The sequence below is a fragment of the Indicator indicator genome, chromosome 16, assembly GCF_027791375.1.
Source record: "Indicator indicator isolate 239-I01 chromosome 16, UM_Iind_1.1, whole genome shotgun sequence".
Taxonomy (NCBI): Eukaryota; Metazoa; Chordata; class Aves; order Piciformes; family Indicatoridae; genus Indicator; species Indicator indicator.
In genome coordinates, this window is record NC_072025.1 from 8166835 (window position 1) to 8187558 (window position 20724).

At 35.8% G+C, this 20724-nt stretch overlaps 1 protein-coding gene across 1 annotated transcript in view; it reads left to right on the forward strand.

Annotated features, from left to right (window-relative positions):
- ADAM10 (ADAM metallopeptidase domain 10) overlaps nucleotides 1-20724 on the forward strand; it is a 41971-nt gene that overhangs the window by 7487 nt on the left and 13760 nt on the right. The window contains exons 2-5 of the mRNA XM_054388401.1: nucleotides 3658-3808; nucleotides 11519-11637; nucleotides 13990-14148; nucleotides 20045-20148. Coding sequence (XP_054244376.1) covers nucleotides 3658-3808; nucleotides 11519-11637; nucleotides 13990-14148; nucleotides 20045-20148 — 533 coding nt within the window. The remainder of the gene's footprint in view (nucleotides 1-3657; nucleotides 3809-11518; nucleotides 11638-13989; nucleotides 14149-20044; nucleotides 20149-20724) is intronic.

Below are 20724 nucleotides of genomic sequence, written 5' to 3' on the forward strand. Positions count from 1 at the left end.
TGCTTAAAGCCCTCTTTGCTTTTGCTTAGCAGAGCGAACAGCTGTAGTGCTTTTTAATGTCAGTAGTCTTTTGCTGTCTTGTCATAGTATTTAGCACTTCGAAACTATTCATTGCGATTCAGCTGAGTGCTGAGTCTCTTGGTTTTCCACATGGGCATGAACAGGTGGTCTTTAGTAAGTTGTCATACTTTAAGACTTTTATAGTAGTTCCTTGCAATACTGAGGAAAAAAAAGTCCTAAAACAATTTAAGGAATGCGTTGCTAGAAGCCTTCTATCACAGAAAAGTTGAAAATAATTTAACTTGTTAAATAGTCATGAAGTTACAGAGTACAGAAATTGACACATTCTGCAGCATACTAACTGTAGTTTTTACAAAGTTTTTGAAGTGAGTTATTAGTACCTGTTCTAGATTTAGATACATTCTAAAATGAAAAGGTGAGGTAAGTTATAGCTTGTATCAATTAATTTTGAAGCTTACCGTCTTTAATGTTGATGCTGATCATACACCTGGAACTAAAAAGCATGTATCTGTAGTCAGGCCAGTATATATTGTGCATCAGTTTAATATAACAGTTGAATTCACACTCATCTTATTTAGTTTATAGATGTTCTTGGGCCATAGGAGGTGTTCCTACTTTATTTTGTGGGATTGTTGAATGTGATTACAGAAACATTTGACATGGATAATATACTTCTTCCTTTAAATTCTTCCCCATGCTGACTGATGAAACACTGGATTCTTTATCTTATTTGGATTAGAATTCACTTAGACTTGCTTAAATCATAGATTTTTATTAATGTTTAAGATGTGTAGAAGCTGAATGAGAACAGACTTGTATCTTGAGACAAAGAGCGATAGGAAATTAGAATGGAGTTTTATTATTGGATTATTTGCAGTCAACAATGAGGACTGAATACTTGCAGAAACCTACAGTACAGTGAGCCAACTTGCATGTGGTTTATCTGCACTTGAATTTTGAAAAGGTAAGGATCATCCTGTGTACATTGCTGCTAAATGCAAGCAATGCATTTGGAAGTATTCATTTTCTTAGTCATCTTGTGTTGCTCATTGAACTTATTGGTGATCAGACATTCTAGTCTCTTGAAAAGAAACAGAAGCACTGAGAAATCTGGTATTGAAGAAGACCTCATAACAATAAATACAGGGAAAGGCAAATTTTATACCTTTGCCTACCAGAATTGTATTCTTAGTAGAATAACGTTTGTCTCATCGGGCCTTCTTGAACTTTGTCAGTGTACATATCTGAAGAAAAGTATTGCTTGAAATCTCTGAGAATTCTCACATTTAGGTTTGTCCAAGATTAAACTGATTATGAAGTATCCTGATCTTCTTGCGGAATTAAGAGTTTTTGAGAAAATTTGAGATTTTACTTTCTGTTTGATCTCTTAAATGCTACACTTGGTATTTCTTCAGGAGAAAAAAAAGGTGCCCCAAGTCAGGTTCTTGAAAAAACAAGCATAAAATGAATAATTTGTTGCCTTTCTAAAAGAAGGGGTTGAGGAAGGAGCATTTTGAAGCTGGGTGGGGAGCTAGGAAAATGGGGCAAACACTTGCATATACACCATTAAGCAAGAATAAAATCTGTAGGGAAGAATTTGTGTGGACGTTTTTACTAAAAATTGCGAGTGTTGAAACATTCCTTTTATAAATACATTTGGCAGTATATTGCTGTCACAGCTTAAAAGAAAATTTGACTTTTTGCATAATAACACTAAGAAATTGTGCTTACTTTTGACTGATTTGATACATAGTTTCTGTAATGAATAGTTGATTGTTCTTCAGAAACAGTTGCTTCTATGCAGCTAGAAAGGGATTGATTGTAATTTTATTGCATAAAATTTATTGAAGAGTGCTGCAAGGCTATTTTCAAACAGGGTCAATGTTTTCATGCTAGCTACTGACAAAAGTTTGATATCAAAACATGCAATTACTCCTTGGAGTTTTGAAACATTGTTTAATGCCTTCAACTTTTTGGTGGCTTTAATGTTTAATACATCGAGAAATGAGATGTAATTTGGGTCATGTATAATCTGACTTTGAAACCAGAACCACTGTAACTATCTCACTTTTGCTGTAGATTCTGAAGATAGATATTTAAACTAATTCCTTAAGGTTGGATATTTTAGATAAATTAAGAACTGTTTTTCACTGTGTATGTAAAGCGTACTGTGTGCGCTGCCTTCATTGCAAAGACAGTCATTTACTCCACAAGTTGTTTGTGTTTGTGCTGGTTGTTGTTTTGGTTTGGTTTTCCTGTTTCTCCACATTATTTTCTACTATTGGAACTACTTCTGGTCTCTGATCACAGTTACTAAATTGCTTCATCATAATAATACCTTACACAAGATCTGTATTTCTATTTGGCAGGCAGATTCAATATTTTTCATGCATAGCAGATTATTTGGTGTCATGAGCATAATGAAACTGGAAGTACAATTCTAGGGAAACAGAAGAAAGATGTTCAGTTATTGAGCTTTTCATATTTGCATCAAGAGTGCATTTCCGAAACATGCCTCAAGCATTCCTGTCTACAATGATGAAGTTTGCATTGTGGAGTAGTTTTGGAGTAAGTGAACCATACTTGTTTTCATTCAAATTGAAGTGGAAGATGCCTTCCAAGGTCCACTTACGTAACAAAATAGATATTTATATGTTTTATATTTAATATTTCTGGTGGTGGCGTCTTCAGACACTGCCGTAACTTATTTACAAAGTATATTTACAGGTTCTGTTATTCGATTGTGGGTATTACATTCCACATATGAAGACAGTTAAACAAATTAAGCACAAATCTGAGAATTTCCAATACAGCAATTTAAATTGGAACTAAAGGTTTTGTGATCTGCGGTTTCCCACAAGGGGGATTCTGTAGCAAATTAGCTGGGTACTCACGGCTTGCTCCTTTGTCTGATGTCTTCCCAGACACTGTAACTATAATTCAAGCAGCTCTTGGAGAGGGCTGAGGGGCTTCTCTCTTGCTCTCCATCACTGGGCTGTAGCCTTTCCTTGGCTCATCTGGGATTCGGTTCTCTAAGGGCTCTCAGAATGTTGGTTGCCTTGGTCCAGGTGCACAAGGCCCAGGTGTGGTTTGCCTGCTGGGATAAGCTCTTCAGCTGCAACTCTGGCAGCATTTGGCTCTTGTTGCTTTCTCGGGGAGAACAAGGCAAATTGCCTACCATCTCAGCTGGTTTGAATACTGTCCAAAGACAATTTAATGCCCATTGGTAACAGAGAAACATGATAGCTGAACCTATAGAATGGGGCACATCCAAACGTGGCCAGGGGCACACACACTTTACAGGTCTGTTACAAGGTTAATCGCACGTGCTACACCGGGGACCATCTGGACCCCAGGAAACGTCCAGGTTTGCATATTCACAGGTGCATAGCCTGTTGTCTGCTTAGGGCATGTTTTGGGGCTTGTCCCTTTATGGGCAAATTAATGCACTCTAACTGCAAGTGTGATTCATTCTGTAGGACCAGAGTAGAATCAATCTGAAGTGTGCAAGAGAAAAAAAGAAAGCTAAAATGCATATAATGTGTTTTGCACCACAGATCTCCCATATCTGGTGTTGTAATTGTAATCCTAGTGATTGCTTGGACATGCTAAGTGTTACTTTTTTTGTCTTTCCAGGCCAGTATGGAAATCCTCTAAATAAGTATATTAGACATTATGAAGGTTTGTCATACGATGTGGATTTATTACACCAAAAACACCAGCGTGCCAAAAGAGCAGTATCGCATGAAGATCAGTTCTTGCGCCTGGATTTTCATGCTCATGGAAGGTTAGTGATACTTTAGAAGGTATTAGTTTTAAGTATTTTATTCATACGTATTTTAACTATAATGAAATATAAATGGTGAAATACACTTATCAAACTAATCCTAGCTGGAATGCACTAATATTCAGTGCTTACAGTTCCTGTGAGGTATTTGCTCTGATATCCAGTAGAAGTGTGAAACTGTCAACTTGTGATCACTTACTGAAACTTCAGTTGGTAACTAATAATGCACTTTGAAGCTTAAACAATGGATTTATGTTGGAAACACAGTGGTAGTTGATTCTATTTACAATGCAGCTTTGCCATATTTTTTATAGAAAATGTCACCACAGTTCCTTCCATGTCCTCCATTCCCATCTCCTGGAGTCCCTTCCAGTGCCCAACTGCCTGAGGAGATTTAATTGAGAAAAAGGAAATTTCAAATTGCATTCAAAACTACAAAATAAGCCAAAAAGTGTTCTGTTTTGTGTGTAATGATGTCTGTCATCTGTTTTCTGTGCTGCTGTGGAATTTGGGAATTACTTGATATGGGGAAAACAATTGATGATACAAAATTTTCTTTGTCTTGTATTCAGCATGTGATTGCAGGATTCAGTACAAAAGTTAGCTATTCACTGTGAGCATGTGATGTACAATTTGTAGGTTTCACTCACAATTTGTGGGAAGATCTCTTTGTACTTTAGAATTGCCTGCTTTCTGTATAACCTCCCCAAGTGCAGCACCACTGTCTTAATATGCATTAGAAATGTGTAATGCTCTTTCTTTTTCCTTTTATTTCAGGTACAATTTAAGTAAGTTCTTGCTAGCCATAAGTAGAAAAATAGGCAGATTAACAGAGCAAAGGTAAAACCAGGTCTTCTGAATTGGTTTGGAATATTATTTTATGAATAAGCTTTCTATTTCTGTGCCATCTTGTAATTTCTTCAAAGAATCAAGTGTTGCTATTGGAAGCGTATGGTGTAAGGACCAAATTTCAGTGCGTGCTCCAAAAAGGTTAGCAGTAGGGTTGTAGAACTGCAGTCTAAATCCTGAATGTGAAGTCCTGTCCTTTAAGCCACAATTTTGGGTGCAATTTTTAGTCCAGGGTATTTGTGTTATTTAAAGAAGAAACATACTGCTGTTGTCTTTGCTATAGCTTCACAGGCAATCTCTATTCTTCTCTATTAAATTCTTTTAATGAACAATACTACAGAGTAAAATGTTTCAGAGGCTCCTCACGTTATAAGCCTCTTCACTTTTAAATGGTCCAGCAAGGCTGCAAGACAGTGAGTTTACCTTCAGTCTAATGTTGCCCCTCTTAAGATGCAAACTGATGCTTAATTTAGGCTTACCAAAGTGACTGCATTTGCAATATCATTTTTGTGCTAGCACTAGTAGGCATAAAACTGTCCCAGGAATAGGATCTGGGAACTGATACAGATGAAAAATACTTGGAGAAAAAAGTAAATTGGTATGACTCGAAGGGCGATGAATGGAGGATGAGACAATTCTTTTGGGGAGCAGTCTACTTGAGCACATTCATCTTGTCATTGGTGAAGATATCATAATACTCTTCTATAAAACAGAGCTCTTAGCTTGGTCTGTGCATTCTATCTGTGCTAATAAGATGGGATGAAAATCCTTATTGTGTGAAAATGTTGAGTATACCCAACATAAAGTCTAAAAAAGACTTCCTCTCACCTCTCAGAGCTTAGTCTTAGCAGACAAACAGATTTATAAAGATTTTGATAAGTTACTATTATTCATTAATGTAAATATTAGTGTTTATATGTGGACTTGATTCAAATCCCTATACTCTGAGGCACAAATCCATTATTAACTGAGGCTGAATGGCAGCCTACTATAATGATACACGAGTCCACAATTTGGGATTTTGGTCATTTCCTGTGACATATTGAAGTTTCTACCAAAGCCTGTAATTGACAGGCTGTAAATTTAGTCCACAAATTTCTTTTAATAACTTTGAGTGTGTTCTTACAAAATACTTTTTTAATTCAGTATGGATTAGGAAGTATCAAGTTAATTTACTTCTATCTGTTTAGTAGCTTTGAAGGTGTGTAGCAATTTGAAAACTGTATAAATAGGATTGCCTTTTTGTAATTGCAGCTTATTTGTTGTGAATAACTGTAAACTATATATCAGATAATTACAAATCATGTATGTTGTCACGACATTAAAACCTCTCTATCAATTATTCTAATTACTCCGTGCTAAGGTAGACAATAAAGTTTTTGCAAAATACTGGAACCATAGATGTAGCATAGATGTAGCTCATGGACCTCTAAAGTGCTGTTTTATTTAAATACAGGTGATGAAACTTAAAGACATTCAGTCAACATAAGGCTTAAGATTCTGAAAATTTAAACCTGATTGTTTTGAATGGTCTTATACCAAATGCTTAGCTAAGACTTTGTCCAGGTGTCATGGATTATTGGCATACAGATGTCCAACTTGCATCTCTTTTAACTTAGTAAGATACTAAACATTAACTTAGGAGTACTGAAATGATAATCTTCTGGTTCGATGTGGCTTCTGTAGTCTGCTCCTGGCTTCTGTTGTCTCCTGTAGCCAGGAAACAACGGAAAAGCTGTCCTGATGTTCACTACTAGAAGCAGCAGATAAAGCTAGCTGCATCACAACAGATTTTGTTACATCTCTGGTACTAGTTTTATAAGCTTTATGTTTCCATTTGTGACAGGGGAAACACCTATTGGTCATGTTGACAGTCAAGATGAGAAAGTGATTTGGCTGGTTGTTGTTGAGCCAGACTAATTTGTCCTTCAATTCGGTATATAAGCAAACTTGCTGTAAGAAGAAAGGGTACAGGAAAAAGCACAGAAGTGGTGAAAGGGAAGTTGTAGTGCTATCCTTTTCCCCTTTTCAGTCATAATGCTGACGTATGCCATATTAGCATTCATTAAATTTACAATTTCATTGTCCAGAAATGGCTGGCAGCTATAGGCATTTTATAATTGTGCAAATAGAATTTGTTCTCTTCAATAGACTGTTTGGATTTAGGAACTGTATTTCATAGTACTCTTTGGTTGAAAAAAGGGAAAAGAAAAAGTGAAATTTTTATACCAAGTTAAAGTGACCATTTAGCCATGGGCTAATAATTCATTAATGAAATAAACATTAATGATGGAGTTAAATGCAAAGCTACCTCTTTTCACACCAAACTTAGTAGTTGTTACAGTGGAGATGGTTGTGAAATGTGCTATCATTTGGAAACCTTGCTTTATTTAACCTTTATCTGAAAGTTTTAAATGTACTGATAAGGACAGAAAATTTTCAGGTTTTGTTGTTGAGTAATCTAGAACACAACTTATGGCAGATATAATGAATTAAACCAAACTAGCCACTATTCAGTGCTGAAATACTAGCTTAATAGGGCAGTTTAAAGTTGATAAAATTAAGCTATGCATAGATGTTAATTTGAATAATAAACTTTGTAATTTAGATGAGTTGACATTATTGCTTCACCAATAGTGCTAATTTCTAAAAAGCTTCAAATGGGAAGTAATATGAAGTTTTAAAAGTCCTGGTTACATATCTTAGCTCTTACACCTGTCAGGTTTTTTTGTGTGTGTTAGTGTGAGTTAATTTAAGGTACCCTTTGAGTCCAGGGAAGGTTCATACAAATATCATGAATGCACAGTGTGCATATTACCTAGCCACAGTGTGGATATTACCTAGCTAAGTTCCCAGTATGAAGTAGCTTCTGAAACCACTTTGACACACCCACCCACACTCACGTACCCCTCGAAAATATGCCAACATGAAGCGATTCATAGAAGAGCAATTACTCTGGCACCAGCTTGAGATGTGGTGAAGGAATTTAATATGGCATAACTTTATTTTGTGAGTCAAGATAATATCAGTAGTTTTGGCAATGAAGTTGGATCTTCACTAAAACTGCTATTGTGTTTTATACCCAGTTTTGACTTGGTCACAAAACGTGTACTTGCACTTACTGAACACAACCCTGCCCATGCAGAGAAGCTGGAAAGTTGTTTTCTTCATGTTTTCAGTATAAACGTTTGCAAAATATTAATTGTATAACATGTTAAACTGAATTCTGTCAGCTGGATACTTCATAATTTTGTTTTGAGGAAACATCTCTGACATCTTATGTTCTCTGAACTTTTAACCAAATGACAAACCTGTGAATTCCTTTGGTGCAATCAGGAGAACAAAGGAACTACATCTATACAGTGCATAATTGTGCTGTTAGTCAACTTTTTACTTAATACATTCCTAATAATTCACTCTTTCTAATATTTTCTTAATTTGTCCTGTTAATTACCTATCCACACTGACTTCCACTCTTGGTACTGGATTAGTTGATGACTCCTGGTTAGGAAAGTTGTCTAACAAACTTTGAACAGTTGAATTCAACTGGGACTTGAATACATGGTAGTGGCTGCTTATTACTAATGAAAGATAGATTGAGAACTTTTCAGATTTAGCTGCAGTTTTCATTAGATTTTTACCTAAAGTTTTACTGGATAAAATGCTAGAGTTAAGTTCAGACATGTTTGTTGGAATATATGGTCTATATGTGATCCTTATAATAGGAAAACTGTTGCTGGAAATGCTTCTAACATCACTTGTTTGTAAGCCATACGAATAAAAAGACTTTCTAGATGGTTATCCTAATAGTAAAAGTACCGATTTGTTGAATATTGTTTCTCTATAAAGTCTAAGAGAATTAAAAAATGCGGCTTCACTAAGAAAAATATTTTTGTGTTTTAATTTGGGTCTACAAGTCATGGTCTCTGTGTCCAAATTCCTTTAGCGCAGCACATTCAAATCTTAAAATCTAGCTTAATGTACTTAAAATCGTGTAAACATCAATCATATTAATCGTCAACTGGAATAACCTTATTCCTCAGCTTCTACCACCTTATATGATTCATTGGGACTTAGAAGTACTTACTTTGTTCTACTGTGATCCAAAATGGACTATTGTATCGTGTTGTCACCTCAGTCTGTGTAAATGCTTTTAGAGATTTACACTGACTGTCACAGCATGTAAAGTAGCCAACATGTAGCTGCTTGTAATCCTGTTTGGACGGTGTCTGTTATCTCAGCAAGCTTATGTGTTTACAGCTCTGTGTATCAAGAATAATCAGTGGCAAGACGTTGAGGATGAAGGCTGCATCCTCAGTTATGTTCAATAATAACATACTTAGCAGGTCTGACTTCTGAAGGTTAGGCAAGATGTCTTTGAAAAATCACGAGTGCCACACGAGAGGTGTTGATGGAGAACAAATATAAGCTGCAGGCATTCTAGCTGGAATTGTTGAGGCTTGCAGTACTGTAGAGATTGTTTCATAGATAAGTACTTACTAGAGGATGATGCTTTCTGTCTGCATCTAGGTGGGTAATAGAAGGAATGATAAACCTGGAGATGTTATCATATGCTATTTCAAAGATAACTTTTCTTTAGAGTCAGTAGCAGGATCATGGGAATTGTCTGTTAAATAGTAATGGACTATGTTGAATGGGCTTAGTAAGTGAGAACTGTGAAAAATAATGATGTCCATAAATGTGATGGTTCTGTAGACTTAGCTTGTGAGTAGTTTAAGCCCACCATTGAGTTGTTCAGCTCTCTTGTGTTTAATGCAGTTCATGTTTGGGATGATGCTGACAGTCTGTGGAAAGTGAGTTTAGATTTCGGAGTGCCTCATGTGAAAGCAGTTAGAAAGCACTCAAATTATTCTCCCCTTCTATTTTTAGACTCCTTTTGATTTTTTAAGAGAAGACAGTCTTTGACATCTTAAATGGGAAAAGTAAGGATAAAAAGACTTGCACCTCAAGCCAGAGTAGTATCTTCCAGATCCTGACTTGAGAGGAGAGGCTGATGGAGGCAAAACTGAAGATTTTTCTGGTTTCTACTGAGAAAAAGAGTATGAACCTAAATGGACTCTCCTTCTACTGCAGTTGCACTCTGTACTGCTGTCAACCCATTACATTCTCTTTTGTTTTCTCTACCACTTCCAGCTGTGGAGTAACTGCTCCATCTTTTATTTAATGTCTGTTTGCTTCTTTGTTTATTTTAAAACAATCTCCTGTGGTCACTAAGTGATTTTTGCCTGCTCCACCTGCCCTTTTGGGTACCACTGATAATAGCTCTAAGTGCTAGTTGGTGTGTGTTGTTTCACTCCAATACTGAAGTGTGTTTGTAGTGAACTACTTCATTTTTGTGGAACAATCATAAAATACATCCATACCAAAACTATTGTACAAGCACTAACTGACATGGCAGAAAGCCCAAGAGTCACAGGGAACTACCAGCCACATCTCAGAATTTCATAGCCTTGTAGTAGATACTTCTAATGCATCAGCCGAGGAGAACACTTGCTTTGAAGCTTTATTAACACTGTGCAAGAATAATACAGTTTGATTGTGAAACAATAGTTTGCATTACAGAATAGTCAACATGAATCATGAGAGCCTTTACCAGGTTTTAAGTGTAGGCAGGGCTTTTTTCCTTGATGTTGAATTTTGAATCATAACATACAGTTGTTTCAAAATACTTACAACTGAGGCGTCATATTTAATGTGCAAGTGAAGACTGAAGATATATTTTGTATATGTTTTAGCTGTAGGAAGAAGTAATTGGATTTAATCACTTATACACCGTGGTGCTCAATTGTGATGGTTATTTTGCTGTTAGTAACAATGGATAGTAGTTTTCACTAGGAGAAGTCAGTTCTGTCAGTATACTGTGCATACTGAGAAACTGGTCATTTTTTTAGATGAAGACTGGCACAGATGTGGGCAACTTATCAGAGTTACTTCTTGTGTAACAAATTGGTGGCATAAATTTAATAATTTAATACTCCTTTAATTTCATGATTGTGCAGAAAGAGAAAAATATAGGAAGAAAATCAACTAAAATTGGCATGACCAAAGTTTCAGCAGTTTTACTGATCTGTATTTGCACAATGCGTTTATACAAAATTTAAGAGAATACCAAATGAAATTCTGAAGGAAGCTAATGGTTGTCACAGGTATGAAATCACATGATGTCAGGCATTTTAGAACACTACAGTTGCCTGACTTCATTGAATAAAGCTCTGGGGTTTGTAAAAAGAAAATATAGTGCGCTTCACATAAAGATTAGCAGTAGGGTTTGTGTCAAAGAATGTAATGTAATTTTAACAAGACATTGAATGAGTAGGGTTGTTGACATAGTTGTGCATGTAACTCTACCATTTTTAAGTATTTTTTTATTAAATGTTGTTGCCCATCTTTGTTTGTTTCAATTAAAACATTAATTAGCTCATCCACATTTAATTTGCATTGCTCAAATGATGGCAATTAAATTAAAATAACCTGAGAGTTGTTTTTACCTTTTCTACTTCCCAGTGCTGTGAAGTAAAATAGATGCTTCGTAGCTACATCTGTGTCCTCTGGAGGAATGGGAACAAGTGTATAGTTTCAGTCAGCATTTTAGATTTATGCATTTAGGTCTAACCCTGGGTTTTGGCTTAAATCTTGTAAATTTAACTATTTGTATCAAAAGCTTCTAAATAATCATAAGAAAATCTTCTAGACTGTGGTCTAATTGTACACTATGAACATTTTCTATAGATTAATTTTATGAGGTCTGCAAATTATTTGCATAAAACTGTTAGAAGCACTTTGCCTCTCTTTTAATTGGAAGCTCAAAGTCAGTTTACCATCTTGTTTTATTCACTTTAGATACTTCAACCTTCGAATGAGGAGAGATACATCTCTTTTTAGTGATGACTTCAAAGTAGAAATATCAAACCAAGTAATTGATTATGATACCTCCCATATTTACACTGGACACATTTATGGTAAGTGCAACATGTTAAAATGAGTTGATGTGCAGTCATTTTAAACATTTTTTTTATAGTACATGCAGATAACCTGATCATACACTAATTATCTTTGTATTGAACTTGAATAATGTATCTGAATGCATTTAAACTTTGTTTTTATTCTCCTATAAGTTACACTTATGCAAATGAAAGTGATGATTCTTCTAATGATTTTCATATCCATAAAGCCTCAACTTCAGCTCTAGTTATGAGCATACTGTTCATTGATGTCTGATGCATTTAAAAGGAATTTAAGGAATGTAGAACTGCTATCATTAAGGGCAATATAGCAAATTTTGGTAAATACAAAAGAAAAAATTGATTGAAAAGAAAGGAGAATTAAGGAATTAAAAGCAGATGAAAAGAAGAATTAGGACTTACTCTCTCCCTCTTTATGCAGTCCAGTTCTGAATGTAATCTGTTATGTTCTATGGTCTTGAAGTGACTGCTTTAAACTGCAAAAAGAAGTATACACCGTTAGTGCTTAAATTGGTCTACCTAGATGCGTATTGCCAGTTGACTTAAGTAGGTCAGAGGGCTTTTTAAAGTGTGTGCTCTTTTGCTGCGTTTTTTTTTACTTTTGTGAAAAGGGCTTTTTGGCTCTTTTGGCTGAAGGATGAGATTAGAAAAACCACCCAAACCTACTCACTGGGCTTACTCTACATTTTCTTTTAACCCTCTTCAGTAACTTTCTTATTCAATCCAACTTTGTACTTATCATGAATATTGTGAACAAAGTTAGCATTAAGTAAACAAATGGTTTTGCAGTTAGTTCTTGATTTCCATTCAGATCGGAAGTCTGCCTTCCAGGTACTCCAAAATATCCAAAGATACAGGATTTATAAGTTAAGGATGTTAATGCACTCTCTAAGAGAATGTAGTAAGTAAAAAAGCATCTTCAAGATGCTTTTTCCACATTGCAATACTGTGTATGAGGCTTTTTAAAAATTCTTGGTAACTGTTAATTGGTGCTGGTTAATGATAAGACTGAGTACAATTCTTGTAATTTGATAGTGTTTGATATTGTTTCTCTGAACCCTCCTGTGATGGTTTTAAGACCGTGTCTTTTATTTTTCCTCACAAAGTTCAAGCAGAAAAGTGAAAGATGTAAATAAATCACAATTGGGTGTAAGAAAACAAAATAATGATTATTCTAAATGCTTCCATTGGAGAGAGAGAAATATTTAGGAGTCAGTACTTAAAACAAGGTACAGGCATTCGGGCAGTCTCTCAGTCTGTTTGCTGGGCATTTTTCTTCTTCTGGCTGGATATAACACACACCCGCACACTGACCTTGACAAGCTAAGTTTAATGAACCTCTCTGCTTCTTGGCCTTCTTCCCTCTTTGCCTGCTCTGTGAAGGGGGAGGCCCCTTGGCAAAGAAGCACAGCCCCTCAAGGTGGGCCAGGGAGCTTTGTTGTGTATTTCTGTTGATTGTACGTATTTATAAATGTTGTGAATAGTGTATATTTGTACATATTTGTTGCATTTCATCATAGATTATAGTTTTGCCTGTAAATACAGCTTCATTTGCTTCCAGACTGAGTTAGCCCGGTTATTGTCAGTGTGGGAGGGGGATTCCAGCTCTCCATTGTAACACTTCCTCAGTGAAGGAATATATGAAGAATTTCTTTTTAGTAATCTTTTATCCTTTTTATGGAAAAATCTTGTTGAAGATGCTGCATGTTGTAGCTGCCGTTGATTAAATTTTGACAGTTGTAGTTTTCCAGACTGTTTCAAATACAAATTCATTCCATCCTACATTGAAAACGAGCTACAATTGAAGATGCTTATGGTTGCAGAGAAAAATGTCTTGGTTATAGGGAAAGCTTTCTCTGAAAGCTTTCAAAGTTCAGTGCACTCTCTGAGGTTTTTTTGGGTTTGTTTTTTTTTTTTTCATTTGTTAAAATAATTGTACAAACAGGTACATAAGGACAGGACTTGGATTAGAATTACATGCTGTATATGTGACAGCTGCAAAACATGGAGTTGAACTCCTCATTACATGTTATTTATGCATCTGATTAGGAAACGATTTTGAAATGACTGTGTGTCTTACTGTTGAATAATGTTAGTTCTAAAAATCCGGACACGAACTTTCTGCAAGAATCTCCTGATGCAGTAATCCAGCATCTTATTATTGTATAATTCATACAGGTTTATAGCAGTTGGGAACTGGTACATTAACAGGGTGATTATGCAAGTATGCTTTATCATTGTGTGCTTAAAACTTGCCTAGTGTGTATATTTGGGAGTTTGCACTGGACTAAAAGCTTTTAGAAAGTTACATAAAGGTATAAAAATACTCATGCATTTTTCCCCTAACAGGTGAGCAGGGAAGTCTTACCCACGGATCAGTTATTGATGGAAAATTTGAGGGATTCATCCAAACTCACAGTGGGACCTTTTATATTGAGCCAGCAGAGAGATATATAAAAGACAAGACTTTACCGTTCCATTCTGTCATTTATCATGAAGATGATATCAGTGAGTATATCTGTTTTGTGCCACAGATTAAATTGCTTGGTTTTTTGTTGGTTTTTTGTTGTTTTGTTTTGGTTTGGTTTGTTTTTTTTAATTCTTAAATGTCCGAAACTCAAGCCATTTATAAGTATAAAACGAGACGTGGGCTTGCATATCACACTGTGATCATTCTGTCCTGAAGCAATTCATATACAAACCAAAGTGAGTGTTCCTTATTCTGCCATGTTAGGAAATCTTTAGCAGTCAGGCTTAAGCATGTAAGCAGTATAATTTCTGCTATATGGATACGTGTTTCTCATGAAAAAAGCATTCTTAAAATGCTTTATACTGATTGTTCTTATCTGATCTGAAAAGTGAAGGATAATTAGAGTTCACCTCACTAAGCATTTATATCTAGTGAGGGTGGTACTTGTGGAAAATAAAAGCTTTCCCTGAATCTGTAGGTCACAGACAGCTCTTTAGAGGTGGTGGCACCCCAGTATGTCCCAATTTACACTGTAGCTGACAGAATTGTATAGAGAATACTACCTGAATTTGAAGAGTTACAGCACCAGACGTCTAAGTTTAGTTGTAAATGCCTAGAAGAATGAGAAAGTAACAGGGAATACTTTTACACCTTCAGAACTGATGCAGAGCACTCATGCATCTTTCTGTTCGTGTATGATCAGTCTTCAGCTATAATAAAAATCCGTTTTATTTGATTTTTAAGTAATCTTATGCTGAACCTCAGAAGTACTACAATAAAGCTGTGATTTCAAGTAGATGTTGGCAGAGAGTCACCTTAAGATTACCTTTTGGTTATTGAAGCTAACTTCATGAAGGTCTTCAATCTTGCTTAAAAAACTGTAACTTCATCTAAACAACTTGTCCCATCAGACCATTATGCAAATCCTAGAATGCTTGAGATTGAAATCTCATTTGGAATTAGATTAAGTCTTGAGTTAGATAACTAGGAATGACTTTACGACTCCTATGGTGATGTATGTAGAAATCACTTTCAAAGTTTGTCACAATGAGACTGTGTTGTGGAAAGTAAAACAAAACACAGGTCTATCAAAGAATGCTCTGCTTGCTTCTCTTGCATGAGTGCAGTGAAGAAAAATGATCACAAAAACTTGTTTATTTTTTTCTAATTGAATAAAGCTTTTGGCATACAGTTATATTCACTGGAAGTATTTGTGCTGTCTTTGAGTAGGTTAAAATTTCTGTGAGCTAGCACATAATGTTTGTTCTTCCTCTTGCCCCATTCTGTAAATACTCTTACTAACCCAAAATCAAATAGAAGTTGCGTAATCGTAAAGCGCTTCTGAATGAATGCAGTTACTGAGTTTTTATGTACATTGTGAGCTACACTTGTTTTCTGACTAAATGTGTATCTTCCCAGTACTTAAAAGACATACATTTGAGAATACAGTAACTTTATAGGACAGTGTTCCATATACCACTTTTGATTCTCAAAGAGAAACTGCATCATGTGTTTAATTTTCATCTCAACACAACATTGCAGGTGAGAGTCTGAGAAGGCAGTTTGCTATGCTAGCTGCTGTTGGGAGTATTACAGGGTTTGTTGCTCTAATGAGTACTGGGGAAAAGTAACCAAGAAATTGCAAAAGTCTGGTGTGAAGCTATAAAACGTGTTTTATAACAATACTTCTGTGAATGATTTGCACATACTTCTAAATTATTGATGTTTGATAGATCTTAGCAAACAGTTCAATTCACTGTTTGATAGTGGGAACACTGGACTACCACTTACATAGCCTGCTCTGTAAATAAGTCACTGTCTGCTTTACAAAGGGTTTTATTAACCCTGTTGTAGAAAAGAGTGGGAGGAGGGAAGTAAATCGACATAAGGCAGTAAAGTTATTTGCCTGGTTTTCCAAGGGATGAGACAAGCAGTTCCTTATGCTGTGAATAGTGGATGACTAAAAATACTCTCTTCACTGCTATCAACTAATGTAAGAAATAGAATTGTACCTTAAAAGAAGCAGATTATTTGATTTGATGGAAGTTAGTACTGCAGTTCTGTAGAAGTGATCTCTGTGGAAGGAGTAAACGCATCACTTGACATCTGGAAAAAGCCAATGATGAAATTGGTTCATGTGAATGTGTGGTTCCAGTGAATGGGAGCAGGATACTTGTGTGAGGTTTTATTTACTCAGGTGATAGAATGTTGACTTACACCGTTTTTCCTCTTGCATCTGGTGCATCAAAACCATCAGTTAGAAACAAAATCAGATGGGGATTGTCTAGATCTATTCCAGAAAGGCACATTAAACCAACAATATGATACGGTTTTTGAATTACAAATTAGTGAACATGTCTGCTTGCTCAGCATGGTTGAAAATAGTCCCTCCTGGAGGTAAGTCTAACCAGCACTATTTGAAAATGTGCCTCTCCTGTTGGGTGCTCTCAATGCAGAGTCTAATGGGCATGCATTTTGATTGTATGAGTTATTTTTGTTGGTGGTATCCTAGATGTCTCCAGAATTTTCAGGCTGTAAGCTATCTGAAGTATGCAACTTCTCCTGTCACTTTTCTGAATAATGCTTCTGAGACTAAAATTTTTTTTTGCCCTTTTTTGACCTATTTTTACATTGAACAGCAGCTCCAAAGAAAACCCTGCCTGAACAATTAAAAAAAAGTTAAGTTTTAATGTAGTTTTGAAAGTAAAAATAAGCATGCAAATCCATTGTTCTTGCTCTAATCTAAAGCTAACACTTGTGAAATAGGAGTCAAGCCATTAGTATCTTACACAGGACAAAAGCAACTAAAATGCTTATATTTCTAAGGGATGGGGGGAAGAAGTCATCTTTGCTTTACTTTGGGATATTTTTTGGTCACCCATGTTTCAGCCTTTTGAAGCTATATGCTTTTTACTGCGTTTTAGAAATCACAATGCAGCATATGATTAGCATCTCAATGAGTTGTTATTCAGTACTGAAACAAAAGGGGGTTTTGTAAATGAGGATTATATTGTCAACTTTATAAAGCAGCTTTTGTCTGTTACAGTGGATATGGTGACCAGTGGAAGGCAGCCTTCTATTCATGACTTGAAACACAAGTTGAATAATTTTAGGTTCTAAACTACTCTTGATCAAACTGTTTTAGTGCTAGGAAGGTGCAAATGACTCTTTTTTTCATTAAAATATTTTGGAAATTTCTCTTTAAAATTCAGGATTTCATTGGAACTGTATTTACTTTATTTAAATCATATATGCTTCTATTATGTACCTGAGTTCATGTTGTAAAACACAAATTTGGTATTTCTTGAGATCAATATTAGACTTTCAGAAAAACGTTTATTTAACTTTATGGTCTTGGAAGAGTTATACAACTGAGAACTGAAAGTAAAGTATTTTGTAGTTTTTGCAAATCCCTCAATCTGCTGAATGAACTGACCATTGCAAACTGCAAGTTATTAGTGACAACTTGGTTTCTTAGATTTTTTTTTTTTCAATATTGTGGTCATCAATTAAGAAGGAAAGGTCTACTTGGCAGTCGTCATGGGAGCGCAGTGTGAGAGACTGCTTAGAGTGAAATCTGTAGTAAGGATTATTTGTATCTGCTTAAAATTTGAATGTTGTTCTGATACTATTGCTTTTGCTATATGGGACATATCGCTTTGGCTGTTGAAGAACTGAATTTCCATAATTTTTAATGGAAGTTTGATGTCATATCCTTGCCCCAGATGCCTAAATCCAATATCCATTAAGCAGTTAACTTTAATGCTTACCAGATCATACTATTTTCTTCCACACTGACATGTGGAAGAAGAAAACTTATGTGATCAGGAATCTCTTTGCAGCAGATAATGCCTTTTTTAAAGGATAAAAAATCTTCTGTTGAGGATCTGTAGTTGCATGTATCATTAATAATAATCTGCCATGTAGTTAGAAGAAGATTTCCTTGTCGAGAAATATGAAATTACAATACTTTTTTTTTTCATCTATAGTTACTATTTTTTAATGTGCTGTCAGGATGTACAAAATTGAAAGTGGAAAATGGGAAACTGGACAATACAGGAAAAGAAAGCGAAAGCATTTGTTTCGCCTGAGGACACTCTCTAGTTTGAGAACTGACCCTGTCATTAAACTTTTCCTTTACAGACGTGAGGAAGGGGTACACTTCTAGTTTTTCCTCAACTTTGCATTAACTGTAAGAAATCATTTCCTGGTAAGGGCATGTGTTTTCCCATGACAAATTCTCAGGAGTGTGTTAGGAATAGAGTAAGAAGCTCTGGATCCCAAAGAGCTGGTGGAAGGCTATAACTCAAAGCATTTAAAAGCTTCACAAAAACATGGACCAGACTTCAGTGATGGAGGTCAAAACTGTCCAAGTCATCTGACATCATGTGGTTCCTGCTTAGCTCCAGAAATGGAGCTGATGCAGGGGATGGTGGAAATGAGAAATCACAAAAGATGAAGAGGCAACACAGTTGTGTCTTCACAGTTTGGGGGTAATGCAGCATTTATCAAGAGAATACCCCAGGATGTTAGGGGTTGGAAGGGACCTCCAAAGATCAAGTCCCAAGTCCCAACCCCCTGCCAGAGGAGGACCATGGAAGCTAGCACAGGTTGTACAGGAGTACTTTGTATGCAACTTCCTTGGAAAACCAGGCATAGTTCCAAAGTGAACTATGCTATATAATCTGCTTCCTGTGTTTAGCAGGGCAGATTCAAACCTGTCAGGGAGGATTTTTCTTTTCCAGCAAGTGCAAAACAATGGCAATTACCGTTGCAGGCTATTTCATGTTCAATTTCTTACAATTTTATCTGTTGTGCTTTTAAAGTGTTTATTACTAGATGATTGTTTCTGAGGTGAGAAATAAATATTTGTCTGATTTACAGGCACTTAGTATTAAAAACGTATTAAGAGATTTCCTAATCTCTTTGGGAAACAGGATGCAGAAGAAAGATTGCTTATTTTGTCTAATGCACTGAGAGCATTTATTTTTAGTACTATTCTGTCAATTGTCATAATGCTACAGAATATGAGTAAAAGTGTGATGGCAGCACAGAATGGCTTTTTGTGCTGCTGCAGAATATGCTCTGCAGTCCTATTTCCAGTTGATTGCTATGGGTTTCAGCAGTTGCCACCTGCAGGGGTCTTTAACATTACACTGGATTTATATAGATAGCATGCTGATGGTGAGGCTGTATTGTCCGTTGCTCACACCCTTGTGTAATATGCTTTTGTTGAAGAGAAGTGGTTGATAGTGTGAAATTAGATAGTGGGTAATGAGAACTTTAGTTTTTAAATACTACAGCAGGAGGATAAAAAAAAAGGCAAAAAAAGGGAATGATCATATCTATAATCTTTTGCAATAAAGTTTTATCTAATGATAGTAAACAGGATCCAAACAGTGCTTCTTGTTTAATGTTGGTTATTGCAAAGCCAGTGTTCCACTCCATTGTTAATCAGATCACTCATTCATGTACTTGATTTCCAGTGATTTTTCTGTTGTGAGTTCATTTTATTTAAGGCTGCTGTTAGTTTAAGCTAGTTAGTACATATATGTAAATAATAGCTCTTGTTCTTATGTTAAGATATTTGCCCATCATATTTTCTGATATTATCTATAAGAAAAGAATGCTAAGAAGAGATTTTCCCTTTTTTGAGTCTTAGAAATGTGGGGGTTTGGTGTTTGTTTGTTCAGGGTTTTTATGGGGTTTTGGTTTTGTTTGTTTGGGTTTTGGGTAGGGGTTTTTTGTCGTTGTTGTTGTTTGCGGGTTTTGTTGGTTTGGAGTTTAGGGTTTTTTGTGTGGGGGGGGTTGTTTTGGTTTGTTTTTTTTAAAGACCATGTGGGCAATATTGGACACAAACAGTAAATTGCAGTGATACAAGCATATTTTACAATGGTACTTTGAATTTGAAAACTCAACCTGTCTTCATTTTAGAATATCCACATAAATATGGACCACAAGGAGGCTGTGCAGATCATTCAGTATTCGAAAGAATGCAGAAGTACCAGATGACTGGTATAGAAGAGCCATCCACAAAGGTACAACACAGACTAATGGATTATGTTGAATAGAAATTTATGTAATAACTTCTTATTTCTTGGATGTTGCCCCTTTTATGTTTGATTAGTCATCATCCCTTGACATTGTGAGGTACTTAAATTGTTGCTTGAGTTTTCTTGTTAAGATAACTTTCCTAAATTCTTTATCTGCTTATACAGCATAGGTGTGCTAGCTCATAGCCTTAATGAATCCTACATGGTCTCAGATTTTTCAGCAATTGGAATTTTAGATGGATGTAGAAATCGAGCTTGAGATGAGGAACATGTTTTATTGCAGTTGAAGAGGAAGAGTTGCAGGATCCCTTCATCTCTTAAGTAATGTATTAGTCCTTAAAGAGTAATAACTTAGATTTTCAAGTTACGTTAATGTAACTCATTTTTGTAGTATCTGAGTGCTTTCAGTCATAAATGAAGTGATAAGAGTGGGAGGATCATAATAGCCATGTTGCAAGATTGAAGGTGTTACAGGATGCTACAGATTGCCTATAATTAGGAGGCAAGCATAAGGGGGACTTGTGTACCGCTTTATGGTCCTGCAGCTTTTTGCCTTCAGGT